General features: G+C 40.3%; 1 protein-coding gene across 3 annotated transcripts in view; it reads right to left on the bottom strand.

Annotated features, from left to right (window-relative positions):
• Positions 1-3248: 3248 nt before the first annotated feature.
• Positions 3249-14547, bottom strand: part of CNTRL (centriolin) — an 83376-nt gene continuing 72077 nt past the window's right edge. The window contains exons 35-44 of one of the 3 annotated variants that reach the window (XM_054727016.1): positions 13985-14058; positions 12666-12854; positions 12015-12240; positions 10073-10278; positions 8988-9125; positions 6994-7263; positions 6762-6824; positions 5306-5518; positions 3855-3941; positions 3249-3616 (exon numbers count right to left, since the gene is read on the bottom strand). In XM_054727016.1, the coding sequence (XP_054582991.1) occupies positions 3882-3941; positions 5306-5518; positions 6762-6824; positions 6994-7263; positions 8988-9125; positions 10073-10278; positions 12015-12240; positions 12666-12854; positions 13985-14058 (1439 nt within the window). In that variant the 3' untranslated portion in view covers positions 3249-3616; positions 3855-3881. Of the gene's footprint in view, positions 3617-3854; positions 3942-5305; positions 5519-6761; positions 6825-6993; positions 7264-8987; positions 9129-10072; positions 10279-12014; positions 12241-12665; positions 12855-13984; positions 14059-14547 lie in introns of all 3 variants that reach the window. The other 2 variants (XM_008152130.3, XM_054727017.1) reach the window with 2 other exon arrangements.

The raw sequence follows: 14547 nt of genomic DNA on the forward strand, positions 1-14547 counted from the left end.
TTTTTGTAAACATTTTGCATTATAGGCTGCATTTCTTGCCTTACTGTATAGAAAAAGAAAAAAGGCTGGGTTTATTATTGCACATTTTAAGCTTTTATACCTTTATCTTCTTGGAATGGTTGAGATTCTGAACGAGACAGCCAGAACCATAGGTCTGCTGTTAAGGGATTTTAAATTGTGCATTTTTAACACTACAGTGAAATGATTTAAGATATCCCTTGTGTTCTTAGTATGAAGTGCTATTTTTGGTCATGTTGGCATAAATTGTTTTATAAAAGGGAAAGTGTTTCTAACAGTGTTTCAATGTTTGTGCTGATACAAAGTAAGTTATTACTTTGAGATGGTTTGGCCACTGAAGAATACAGTATTACAAGGGAAACAATCTTATTTCTATAGATAAGAAACTTAGGTTTTACCAAGTTCTTTACTTCTGTTGACTGATTTCTGAGATTATACATCAGGCTGGGAATTCAGAAGTTACTGAAGTACAGGATAGGTAAGCCTCGGTAGATTATATAAATGCACTCAGCTCAACTGCTGTGTTTAAAATACACATTTTAAATCCCTCTTTACAGACACTAAAGTAAAAAAATACAACTTTCTGGGTTGTAAACATGGTAGTACCAGAGTATTGTATAGTCAATGTTAAATAAAAGCCAAAACTGGAATGTGCAGAAAATAGGATTTGGTTAATTTGGGGACTCATTTTTATTTGTCTTAAACTTTTTTAAAAAGAAGATTCCTGGAGTAGATTGGTATATTCTGTTAAAGACTTACAGTGATCCATTTTGCTCACACTGTTGCATCACAAGGGACTCACCCAGGGACCATGACCTCCCGGTGTGTGTATATATTTACAAAGACAAAACAAACAAACCACCCATTGGGATATAAGGTAGCAATCACAAACTAAAGACTGCGGCTTGTTTAGGTGCAATACCCTGATTTCCAAAGTTAGTTACAGTGGGTCTTATTGTTTTGTGACAGGATTTATTCAGACTGCTGTACTCTTCATTTGATGTAACAAAATGCTATTAATCTAAATATTTGTAAATAAAGTACCTGTATCTAGATTAAATTAAAATTGTTTGTATTATTTTCTGAACTATAATAGGATTTCATATTTTTTCAGGTAAACAATTATTTAGCATAAGTTGTCAGTTTTTGCAGAATTATCCTTATTTGTTGATAGAGAAGTCCAGTACATAGCATATAAATCCACATCACTAATTGACTTTTTATCCTTGTGTTTAGATCACACTTGCAGTGTTTTCAGTCAACCTTTTTCAGTGTGAGATCACATTTGGTGCCTGATGGTGTTCTCCCTTCACTGTACTTGGGGCCAAATTCTGTAATTTGCATGTCTAATCCCCTACAATAAACTTGGGTGCTCAAAAATAAAGGAGCAAATTGTCATATTGTAACATTCATGTGCCAGACACTGGGCAAGTGCACTTTGGAGAGAATGTGAATTCTTTTAATTTTTAATCCATGAGAGTTTACTGCTTATGTGGTCACCTGGTTCTCTGGGTTACTCATTGCCCTCGCACCTATGAGGGAGGCGGCCCTCCTGATTAGTAATTGGTGCTTAGTACCTTTTATGCATTAGACATTCCACAATGTTCCAAGTATTTTCCGTGGGTAAGTTCTTGATACAGTAACCTTGATTTTTTTTTTGGGGGGGGGTGGGGTGGGGGGAAGAAGCGTTTGATGATATTCACATAATACTAGTCAGAGGTAATAAACTCTCTTTGGAAAAAAGTCTTTTGGAACCAAGTGTTTGGCTTCATACACTAATTACCTCACCTCTTTAATTCCAGAAGACTCTTAAAAGTTTTGAGAACTTTGTTGCCCACACATCTGTTGTTTTAAGTATGATCTTTTTTTGTGGTTCAGTTCACTACCCTTAAACAGAAGACCTAATGATTACCTTCCATTCCTGTTTGAGAATATAGAGAGGGTTCATGTGGTAGTTTAGAAAGAAGATATTTTACCCTCACATAGAGTACATGGATAGAACAAGAAAATGTATCCCTGAAAGATTTCAATAACTGAATAGGCCAAGATTTTAAACATTTTGCTAAGATTTGTGAAAATGAAACCAAGAAGAAGGTAAGTACAAAAGACTACCAAATCAATTTTTGTTTTGGAATAGATGCCTTCTAGAACTTGCTATGTACTAGTAAATTTTATGTCACTTCCATTGTCTTCATTGTACTTTGTTTATCCCATATGCAAAATGGTCCAGTTGTAGCCAAACTTTTTAGGAATATAAACCTAAGTGATGAGGATTACTGCACTGCTATTCTGTATTGTAGTAACATGGCATAACTATGTGCTATGGATCAACAGCTGTCTAGGGGGCCTAGAAAAGAGTCCTTGGAAATATTTTAAAACCTAATCTACATGGGGTTTCATACTTCACTATCCCATGGAGATAATTCTGTTGCCACACATTTCATTGTGACCAAGAGCTGCTATTCTTATTTTTAGAGAAATAATGTATTCTTGTACCATGGAGTTGAGGCATTAGTTAGTAATTCAAAAAATTTTAAGCCTGAACACAGTTTGAATTTACTCTGGGTCAGATTCTCTACTTTTCCACCAAAGAATTGTTTTGGTTGAGGAAAAGCACCTGAAATATAAGCCTATATTATAAAGAGGTAATATGAAAATTGACCATCACATCATCACAAGATGACGCCCACAGTGGGGGCAGGGCTGGTGGCTCAGTGCGCCTGCCGCTGGAGTCCTCTCAGCCCTGCGGGGGCCTTGGGTCCTCCTGCACCCCCCCACTGACTGAGGGTCAGGCAAGCAGGGCCAGCCCGAGGCACAGGTAACCAGGGCCAGCCGAGGCTTGTGTGCAGAGGTGTGATGGGGGTGTCGCCTTCTCTTGATCACTGGGTCGCCTCCCACCCGAGGGCTCCTTGACTGTGAGCAGAGGCAGGCCAAGCTGAGGGACCCCCCCACTCCAGTGCATGAATTTTCATGTACGGGGCTTCTAGTAGTTTTATAATAGGTATTTTAAAAGATGAAACATATTCTCTGATAGGTAAAACATACTTCAACCTCCAAACAAATAGGAAACTATTTGAAAGATTGTCATTTCTTAGAATTAAGGTAATGATGGCTTTACTGTATATCTGTGAAATGTCAAGTCAGACGATAGCCCCAAATTTATTTTACCTTTTATTTTCATACGAAAATAGATTTTTAAGCAAAATCCAAAAATAACTTTTGACACTGAATGAAGAGGGGCCTAAGTATATATTTTTCTTTGTAATTATAGATTTTAACAATTTATAGATTCAAATTTGCAGTTACATTCAGCATAGGTTTTTATAATAGCACATTTCAAAGATTAAAAATGCTCAGCAATCTAGGACCCTGTTTTAAATTTTATACAACTGTTCCCATATGTGCACGTGACTTACAAAAACCCTGGCCTTAATGGTTCAAGTATGATAAACTACAGTGGAGTTTCAGCATCTGAATTCACTGGATCTTGATAAAAACCAAGTGGCATTCCAACAATGAAGTTAGTGAGGTAGTGGAGGTCTTTCCTCAGATACATTTATGCAAGATAGTACTACTCATCTGGCTGAACCATTGTTTCCTACAGTAAGACAAAGAAAGAAAGGATGAATTCTTGCAACTGTAAAAACAGGTCTTATATAAATTAACAGAACAAAGTGATACTATAAAGGCTAATAGGTAAAGTATATATTTGAGTACTTCTTTGAAAAAATATTTTAAAATTAAAGTTGAGAGGTTACTTTTCTTAAGATTATAAGCTAGAATTCAAGATGTTCCAACTGAAAGTGCTGGTTAAAAGAACTATTTGTAACAGGTACCCTGTGAGCAGGAAGCCTGGAATGGCATCAATGTCGGTAACTGTCTCGTAATTTTGAGGGACCTTGTAAGACTTGTTGGAAGCAGCTCTGAAAAGGGAGATAAAACATTAGGCTCAGAAGCTAGCCCCCCAACTCCTGTGTAGTATGGGCTATTATCCCACAGAGACCTGGATTACTACCCCAGACTCCAAAATAATTCTAACAATCTTACCCTTACCCCTTGGGCCTCTCCGTTAGAGTCTAACCCAGTGGTCGGCAAACGGCAGCTAGCGAGCCACATGCCTCAATCAGATTGAGGACTTTTTAGCAAAGGCCAGCTTAGGAGTACCCTAATTAATAACAATGTACCTACCTATATAGTTTAAGTTTAAAAAATTTGGCTCTCAAAAGAAATTTCAATCGTTGTACTGTTGGTATTTGGCTCTGCTGACTAATGAGTTTGCCGACCACTGGTCTAACCTCTCCGTTATCCTTTTGAATTTAAAGCACCTCAACTCTTCTGGCTGCCACCATGAACTGATAATTGAACCTGGCCTCCAAACCCTTGTGCACTCATCTCCCATTACTGGGGCTGTCTTACCTCCAAAGCCACCTGACACCTTCCTTCAGGCATACTCTGAGGCCCAGATGGTTTGGGCCTATAGCGGACTTGGGTCCTACCATAGAAGGTTTTAAGATAATCATATTTAAATTTTGGCTCCACTGCTAATGAGCTTGTGCCTATTAATAAACAGGCAATTTTCCTTAATGTTTCTTGTGGCTCAACCATTCCATATATTGCTCTGTAGTAAAGACAGATTAGCCCCTATGTCTTGGTTTCATTTTATACAATTTTTTTAAATGAGAAAAAAATATACAAAAGGTTTAGTACATGTACACAGTAGGCAGTCAAAAATAGTAGCTATTGCCTGTCTCTGAAAGTAGTACTATGTTACTATTTACCAATCCATGAGTATATTTCATGTTCCTCCTAAATGATTAACTACAAATGTCACACAGAAAACCTTTGTGAAATTCAGGATTTCTCATAGACTCTGGGTTAAGAAGTCTATGTTCCAAGTTTTGCTGAGGAATAACAAGAGACACAGTCAGTCATCTATCCCCAGGATACTGGGGGACGGACAGGTTAAACTAGGGCTCAAACTGGCCTCACAGGTCTAAATCCTGTATGACCCAGGAGAGAATAAGCAAATCCAGAAGTGGAGGACTTTAATAGCAGCATTAAGTACGTCCCTCACAGGTCCTCCTGTCCGCAGGTCTAGTCCGTTGCCTAAGACCTCAGTTGATTCCAGTTTTACTAGGGATCATGAAAAAAGTCTTGACTAGGATAAGTTTTCCAGAGATTGGAAGGTGGCACCGTTTTCCTTCTGAGTGTCCTCTAGATTATGTATCCCAAACTTCAGGTACTTTCCAAGTACAGATCAGACCCCTTGTGAAGAGCTTCCTTTTACCTGGCTTGGTCCAAGCTGACAGTCCTCTGCAAAAGAAAACTCCAGCTGAGACAGACTGGGTGATGGTGACGATATGGAATCTGCGGAGGTGCTGGTGACCAGTTCCCCTAGCGCGTCGACTTGTCTCCTCAAGCTGTGTAATGTGCCCTCTGTCTGCTGCTTCCCTTTGATTAACACTTCTGCTTGCTTAGACATACAGCGTCGAAGTTGCGCCTGAAAGTGTTAGGGTGAAGTTTACGGTTTTATATGTACCAGAACTATTACTCAGTAGTTTCCTCACATTTAACATCTGATAGGCAAATCTGACTATCATAAAGTAGGAATGGCTGCTGAAAATGCTTGTCCTAAAAAAAAAAATCGAGAGGTACACACTGTTCTCAGTGTGTGTAAACGTGTACTGTTCTGTGTTTTATTAACTGGGCCTTTTACTCAGTCTATTCTCTCTACTGTAACGATGCTAAGGATTCCTGCATCCCCAGCCTCCCCATTAAATTACTGCTCATCTCTCTTCTTTTCTCCCCATACTCAGAAGATTGGTTTCTACTCAATGTCTTCAGTGTCTCTCACAATGTAGTTAATCCTCAACCTCAGACTCCTTTCTGGCTTTCCCGCTGCTGTACCTTTGAGATGATTCTCTCAAAGTCTACAGCAGCACTGTCCAACAGAACGTTGTATGATGAAGGGAATGTTGTCTGTCTGTGCCGTCCAATATAGTAGCCAATAGTCACATGCAGCTATTGAGAGCTTGAAATGTGGCAATTGAAGAACTGAATTTTTAATCTGATATAATTAGAATGGATTTACATACAAATACCCACATGGGGCTGAAGGCTTTTGGAGGTCCAGGGCCTCCCTCAATATACAAACAGCTCCCTCTCAGCCCATGATATATAGCTTTTCTCCAAAGGTGCATTCTGTCCTCTTGTTCTACCTCACGCTTTTCAACTCTCAACTCCAAATCTTTAGTCCAACTCTGACCACTAAGTCTAGACTCCTATTCTCAGCTGCCTACAGATAGACATGCTTCTCTGGATGTCTTGAAACTCAACATGCCCTGAGCCAAACAACTTCTTATCTGATACCCAAGCCTATTTTTCCAGTATTACCCATCTTTCCCCAAAACATTGGCCTCTGAGCTCCTTATTGCTTATCATTGTATCTCTATTTCCTGTCCCAGATGCTTAGGTTCTGTCAGTTTTGGCTGAGGCAAAGCAGCACTGTATAGGTTAAACAATGCTGGGCTTAACACCAGAATTCACGGTTTTGAATACTGACTCTGCTGTTCACTGTGTGATGCCAACTTCTCTGAGCTCCCACCATGTAATCTACAAAGCTGCTGTGAGTACTGCAGTACATGCTGTCACATGTGACAGCAGCATGTGAATGCAAGCAATTCGCCTCCCCCTCCTCCGTGGCCAAGTAACTCATGCTATACATGTCGTTTGTAAAGAGCAACCTTGAGCCGATCTTCACGGTGCCGCAGTTTCTCTCGCAGTGCTTCTCCCCGCCAGTGTTCATCCTTTTCCAGAAGGAAAGGGAAACATCAGTCACCACACACCACTATCAGTAACCAACCAGCCTTTCCCCCCCACTCCCCACCATCAAGCCTGTTTTTCAGCTAATCCAGGGGAGGTGGGAGCCAAATTATTCTTCTACAAAGTCCAGAGAATGGCAGGATAAACCCTTACCATTATGTGAACCTGGGAAAAATTAGGTTTTTCTTCCAAAGGTGATGGCCTCTCACTCATGGTGAATGGAAAGTTCTCCTTCAAGCTTTCCAACCCTCCTAGGTTTTCGTTCCTTTCCAAAATAGCTTCCAGATCTGCTGGTAGTTCTGGAATAAACTGGTTGAGATTCTTCAGGCTGGTTCTGATTTCATCTTTCACCTCAGATTTAAGTGTCCTCATTGCTTCGCTGATTTCCATTTGTCTTCTCTCCAAATCGTTTTGGTTTGCCATCTAAAGAACAAGAGTCAAATACCATTGGTAAAGTTTGGGAATTAACTGGAATTAAACTGTTTAATGTGTCGTGTTTAAAGATCAAAGTATGTCAAAAACTTGTGCTTTTTCAGACGAGATCGGGCGCGTTCAGGGTGGTATGGCCGTAGACAACTTGTGCTTTTTCAACCACTGAAGTACCTATAAGCTACCAAGTAAACGATTGTATTGGCATTTTGAGTGGAGCAGCTTCCCGTTAGAAAAGCATGGGCACAGCCCTAGTCAGTTGGGCTCAGTGGATAGAGCGTCAGCCTGCGGACTGAAGGGTCTCAGATGTTTCTATCCCCCTCTCCATTCCTATCTGAAATCAATAAAAATATATTTAAGAAAAAGAAAAGCATGGGCACCATGTTTCTTGATGGTATATTGCTCTGTAGAAGTCAGTCTCTCTGGAGTTAGATGGAGCTGGATTTTAATCTCATTGCCAGTAAACATTACCAAATGAGTTAGGGCAGGTTAGTTACTTCTTTATTTTAACATATTTTATTGATTTTTTACAGAAAGGAAGGGAGAGGGATAGAGAGTTAGAAACATCGATGAGAGAGAAACACCAATCAGCTGCCTCCCGCACACCTCCTACTGGGGATGTGCCCACAACCAAGGTACATGCCCTTGACCGGAATCGAACCTGGGACCTTTCAGTCAGAAGGCCGAGGCTCTATCCACTGAGCCAAACCGGTCAGGGCAAGTTAGTTACTTCTTAACCTGTTAAATCATTTATACATTAAGATAACACCTTGCATTAAAAAATGTGAGAATTTATATGAACCACCTTAGTGGTATCCAATAAATGGCAACTACGATACTTAAACCGCAAGGAGAAAATGACCATTTATTGAAACAAGTCATGAGTGATCTAGATTATAAATGTTAATGCTGAAAGGGGCCTTAGAAGTGATCTGATCAAATGCTTTCATTTTATAGGTGAAGACTCCGGTGGTTAGACAGAGTTTCCTCAGGTGTTACAGACTATGCTGAATACCTGAGACTATGTGGCTCTCTCCATAAAGAGCTCAGGGAAGATAATATAGCCATACCCACTGCTAATTGCCCTTCCAAGTTAGCAGAGACTTGGAGCTTTGAAATAAAATATCTTTTTTCTTCAACCAAAGGGAGTGTATATTGGGGTTGGGGGAGAGTTTGGAGACACAGATGAAACCAAATGGCCACACGGGGTTGTCCAAAGGATAAAGCGTGGCAGGTCAACTGAGTGGCCCAAGTGCTGACACTGGTGAAGAGACACCAGGGGCATCTAGAAGGAGACTAGTAGTCTAAGCATGAACTACTCTCACACCCTCTGCAGGGTAATGCAGGTTCCCCTGGAGTCACTCTTTCTTACCCAGGGTGGTTGGCTCTTACAGACTTGTTTCTGACATAAAATCTAACATTTCAACATACTTCTTTGGGACATGATGAAGAACTTCAATTTTCTCTCAAAAGTAACATATAAAGCTTGAATTTTAAAAGTATATTTTGGACTAGTTAAGTTTTTCTTGTGAAGGTATATTTCTATATTTTAAGACTAGAAAAACAAGTTTGACTTAACATTCTATATATTCAGCTTTCACAAAGAAATACTCCTCTTAATGAGCTATTTGAGAAGCGAAGTCTGTCTGAGGCCTTGGGCAGTGAGCGTGCCTCCCACGGCCCCCTGTCCGGCAGCTGGCCAGGCCTCCTGGACGCACCTGTTTCTTGAGTTCCGTGTACTCATGCTGCATCTGGTTGAGCTCCTTCATCAGGCGCCTGGCCCGTTCGTGGTTGTCCTGGGCCACCTGCTCGATTGTTGCCATTTCCTTCTGCATGCAGCTGTTCTCTTGCTTTTGCTCCTAGCACAGAAGGAGGAAAATGACCCTGTGGTCCAATATATGGAGATGTCGTTGCTGACTTACACACTCACTAGCTCTGTAACTTCATTTCCCATCTGGGACACAGCTTGTCTAGCTGTAAAATGGGGGTAATTCTACCTGCCTTCTTTAGCAGCTGTGGTAGAGCTGGGAGTACATACATACCTAGAGTCTGTTAGCCCAAAGCCTGAATCCTAGATCTGCAACATTACTTTTGATAAGTTACTTTCTCTTTCTTAGCCTCCATCAATAGTCTGTAAAATGGGAACAATGACCCCATCATCATAGGGTTACTGAAAGGGTGTAAGTTTAGATAAAAATCTGCATGTTTATCTTTATAATCATGTTACCCTATCACTAGTTACAAGGGGATCTATCACCTTTTTGGAAACACACGTGATTTAAAGTTACATTCACACCACAGGGGTTCATTAATTCCTTCAGACGGTGTTAGATAAACCCATTTCTGTGACAGTCCCTGTTGCTGCCCATCTGCCTCCACCCACCATAAACTGTTTTGAATTCATCTGTGTATCACCTCCCAAAATTTATTTCAGGGATAAAAGCATGCTAGATTGGGCTTCCTAGTTTTAGGATAATGATTAATTAAAGATAATGTTGACCAAAAGGGCAGGATGGGAAAAAATCTATGAGCACTGACTGCAGCCACAGAAGAAACTTGCCAGCTGAGAATGCTCTCTGCTTTGTGCTGACATTGTCTTGTTAAAGGACCATCTTTTCAGCCCGGGCTGCAGCCCAGATGCAAACAACATCTACCATCAGCTTCAAGAACAAATTATGCAGAAATTCGCCAAAAGCAATAGTTGGGCTGACAGGTAATCTATTTTTTCTATGTTGAAACAGTGTTAGTTTAAACATTTAAATGCATCATTTCCTCATAAACTGCCAGGGTGGCAGGTACTCACAAGAAGGTTTTTCTCCAGTTGGTTCCGCTGGATTTTAAGTGCTTCCTTCAGGCTGAGAACCTGTTTCTCGGATTTTTTTCTTTCCGTCAAGAACTGGTTCCGCAGGAGGCTGAAGTCGGCCCTCATAGAATCTGTCTCTTTTTGGAGAGCAAGCAGCTCATTTGACTTTTCCACTAACTGCTGCTCCCGTTCTGAAAGCTGTTGTTCTGAAATGAGCATTTTTAGTACTTTAGCCAGAGGCCCTGAGTTGGCTGTAGGCAGAACTTTCCTTCCCTCGAGGGCAGATTGCATAATGACATGCCACTCACTCCATCACTGAGTCTTCCAAGTCCCCTCTGACCCACACAAGGCCCCAAAAAAGACCCAGATAAGGTGCCTCTTGACATAGTGGGCCTGGAGGGCCTGATTCCAAAGTGATACACAGCGACTATCTCCTTTTTGAGTATCTGACTCAAAAAAAGCACCAATCCTGAGGTGCAGGGGACACAAAACAGACTGCTGAAGTGTTTTTTTAATCAACCTTTATTTTACTTTTTTAAATATATTTTTATTGATTTCAGAGAGGAAGGGAGGAGAGAGAGATAGGAACATACAATGATGAGAGAGAATAATTGATTGGCTGCCTCTTGCACGCCCCCTACTGGGGATCTAGCCCGCAACCTGGGCATGTGCCCTTGACCAGAATTGAACCCAGGACCCTTCAGTCCACAGGCCAACGCTCTATCCATTGAGCCAAACCAGCTAGGACTCAATCTTTATTTTAATAAAGGGAGGCACACCAGTACTTCTTCCTTTACAGCAGGTGATGCAGTGCAAAGAACACAGGATTTAGAGCCATATGAGCCCTGTTTTAGAGGGGAAACTATCACCTGGTGTTCAATGGGAATCATGTATGCAAATACCCACTACATAGTCAGACTCAATAAATAATGCTTATAAATAGTGACATTTAAAACAAACTGTCTGATCACACCCTTTAGAGTAACACCCTATCCAGATTTCACTTTTTACACCTCTGGCATGGCCACACTTTTTTTTTTTTTTTAAGTTTTTTTTGGTTAAGTTTCATTTTCATAATGAAATGATTGGGTCTGATTCGATCAAGAGTTCTCAGGGTACCCTAGCTGGTGGCTCAGTTGGTGATAGCATCATCCCGTGCACCAAAAGGTTGCAGGTTCTATTTCTGGTCAGGGCACATACCTAGGTTATGGGTTCCATCCCCGGTCAGGGCATGTACAGAAGGCAACCAATCGTTGTTTCTCTCTCACATCCATGTTTCTCTTTCTATATATAATCAGTAAAAACATATTCTTGGGTAAGGATTAAAAAAAAAAAGAATTCTCAAGGAAAAGAAATAATAACCCTTTTAGATCCTTAAATCCACTGGGTTCACTCAGGGGTGAGGGGAAGGATTTTCTGATCATTATTAAACCCTGCAGAAAAAAATCATTATTGATGTTAGAACAATCATTTACCCTGGATTCCCATGTCAACTTTATTTATAGATGGCTTAAGTGAGAACAAACAGATCTAAAGGCAAATACCTGTTTTTGGTATTTGTTAAATTTGGATAGAAGTAGAACAGTTAATATTGTTTTTTTCCCTGGCTGAGATGAAATGGATCATTGTTCCCAGAGCTCATAAGTAATGTACTTCACAGAAAGCCTGCAGAGTACCTTTTGGCACTACTTTGCCTTATTGTCCCACTTTCTTGGGATAGCGCTCTCAAAGAAGACAATATGGTGAAGCAAAAAAGGTTTAATAGTCAGTCTCAATGCCACTCTCTCGCAGGGCTACGAGGATCGAGTCTGTACTGTACTTCTTGCTGTGCTGCTTCTGCCTCCTTTCTGGGCTATGTGTGGGCCCTGGGTCTCCTGTACATACTTCACAAAACACCATAAGAGCACCCCTCCCCCAGAATGTGATGTTCCAGAATACATACTGGTTTGGGAGAGTGTCTTCTCCAGGGCATCACCCCACCTCTCCTCTTCCTGCAGAGTCCTGACACGCTCTTCGGTCCCCAGCAGCTTTGTGAGCACCTGGTCCAGTTTGCTTTTCTGGTCTGTTACTTCCTTTTCCAGTTGCTGCTGCTGCTCCTTCAGTGTCGCTTTACTTGCTTCTAATTTTCTCTCTTCACTTTCTCTCTCTTTCTGGAGTCTTTGAAACATCTTAATAAAGAAGAACCTTAGTCAGTCATGCAATAACAAATAGTGTCCCAGATGAGAGAATCTTCATGGATAGAGTCTAGTACAATAGAAAGTAGGAAACAGCCCACCGTGACAGAGTGAGTTCCTTTACCAAGGTAACCAAGCAGGGACTGGAAAAACAATTTGGTCAGCATGTGAGAAGGGGATGCAAGTAGCAAATGACAGGTGGCCATCAAGATTCTTTATAAAACCAATGTTTTAAGGCCTTAAGAGTCTAGAAATATTAATACCAAGAAAGAGTTGGTTACAATACCCCCTGGTTACTCAGGGCAGTTAAGGGAAGCCACTCCCTTGGGGGGTACTTCTCAGGTTTCTGCCAGGAGGTTAAAAAGCTCACACCCGTGACAAAGTGTTTCCTGTTACGTAAAATCATAAGCGTGTAGTACCATTTCTTGTTGCGCTAGTTTGGCTTTGTTTTCTTCAATCTCATTCTGGAGCACTTGAAGCTGTTGCTGTTTTGTCTCCTCTTCTTTTTGGCAGCCTTCGAACTTCTTTATCCACTCACTGATGTCCCTCTGGAGCCTGGTCTGCTCACTGAGCAGTGCATCATTCCGCCGGGTGGTGTGGAGCAGGTCCTTTGGGTGAAAGGATACATTGAAACTATTAACAAAGCCATCTTTACTAGAGGTGGCTAGTGCCACTCCAGCATCTGCTAAGTCTGACAAAATGAGACAGAATAAAAGTTCCATATCCTTTATTATCTCAACAAATTTACACAAAGGTACCCAGAACTCAATCATTGGCTTTCCTCTTTTTAGTACCTAAAAAAACCCAAATAAGATGGCAGAAGATGTCAGAACCTCAGCAAGAGATTCAGTTCCTCTGAGCTTTAGGTCACTGAGGTGGAAATAAACAATACACACTTCACAGGCTTGCTAAGAAGATTAAGAAAAACTGTGAATAAGGATAATTCTTATTGAAAATGAACCAAAAGTCATGGTTTTGTTATAATTTGAAATATATAGGTTAAAAAACTCAGAAAACAAATACTTTCTTCAAATTAAGAATATTTGAAAAAGTTACCATATTTCTAGTACCACAAAAAATATTCGTGAGAACCCATTTAAGACTTTAAAAGATAGAACACTTTGATTTTATATTTTATACATCTTAGAAACACAGAATCCTACAGGTAGAAGGAAGAGAATTTAGATGTTTAATCAAACCTCTAATTTCCATAGTGGAAACTGAGGCCCAGAACTTGCTTGAAGTTCTTTGAAACTCAAATTACAACACTATTCTCATAGGACAACACTGAATTAATTTTAAGAAGATTATCAGAAGTATAAGGGTCAAGAATCCACTCTATTCAATGTTAGGCAAGATAGGGGCCCAGATCTGGCAGTTACTCTACAGCTCAATGAACCATCAAATCTAAGCCCAGCCTTTGGAGGCTCATCTGTGCAACAGATAAGAGATGGTTCTTCTGGTCCCTAAAGCCTCCACAGGGGCTACTGAGGGGTTGGCTCTGGTCTAGCCACCACCTTATTTATTAACTTTGAGTAAAATGTTGTTTGAATAAAGAGTTCTAGGGCTAAAATAAATTAGAAAATCACTGCTCAGCATGTGTATATGATGTTTGTGTTATATAAATGGCCCTGTGGGACCTGCTGGTATGAAAAGGAACTAGCCTATTTGATTGCTATTTCAATCAATTGTCTAAATGCCTTCAGGATACCACCAGAAGACTACATGTTAAGCTTACCTGTTTTGTTAGGTTCAAATGGTCTTGAACATCAGCTAGTTCTTCTTGTAACAAGTTTACTGCTTCTCGTTTTTCTACAGAAATAATGTTTACATGATATAAAAAATACGTATGTATGCATTTTCCAGATTCCCATTAGCTCCCCCAAAAAGTGGAGTGGAAGTGAATTTAAATATATTTCTGCTCAATGTATGACTATGCCACACTCTTTTTAAAGGCCAAAAGAGAGAGGTACATGCACAACCCAGATCTGGGCTTGGAGCCCAGGTTTTTGACGACTTCCATTTTCAAATCCTAACAAAAAATTTTACAGATAATAGCTAGTGCTGATGCAGTGCATGATTTATAATTAGGCACCTACAACTTTGCTGGTAGAAATATAATTTAGTATAACCTCGCAGGAAGACAATTTGGGAATAAATTTTATATATATATATATTAATTTTGTTACTAGCTGTGTGAGTTTGAGCAAGTCACTTACCTTAAGCAAGTGAGAAGGAAACTAAAGTTCCCTCATTTGAAAAATGTGTAAAAATAATAGTTATCACATAAAACTGTTATAA

This window comes from Eptesicus fuscus, chromosome 15, assembly GCF_027574615.1.
Source record: "Eptesicus fuscus isolate TK198812 chromosome 15, DD_ASM_mEF_20220401, whole genome shotgun sequence".
Taxonomy (NCBI): domain Eukaryota; kingdom Metazoa; phylum Chordata; class Mammalia; order Chiroptera; family Vespertilionidae; genus Eptesicus; species Eptesicus fuscus.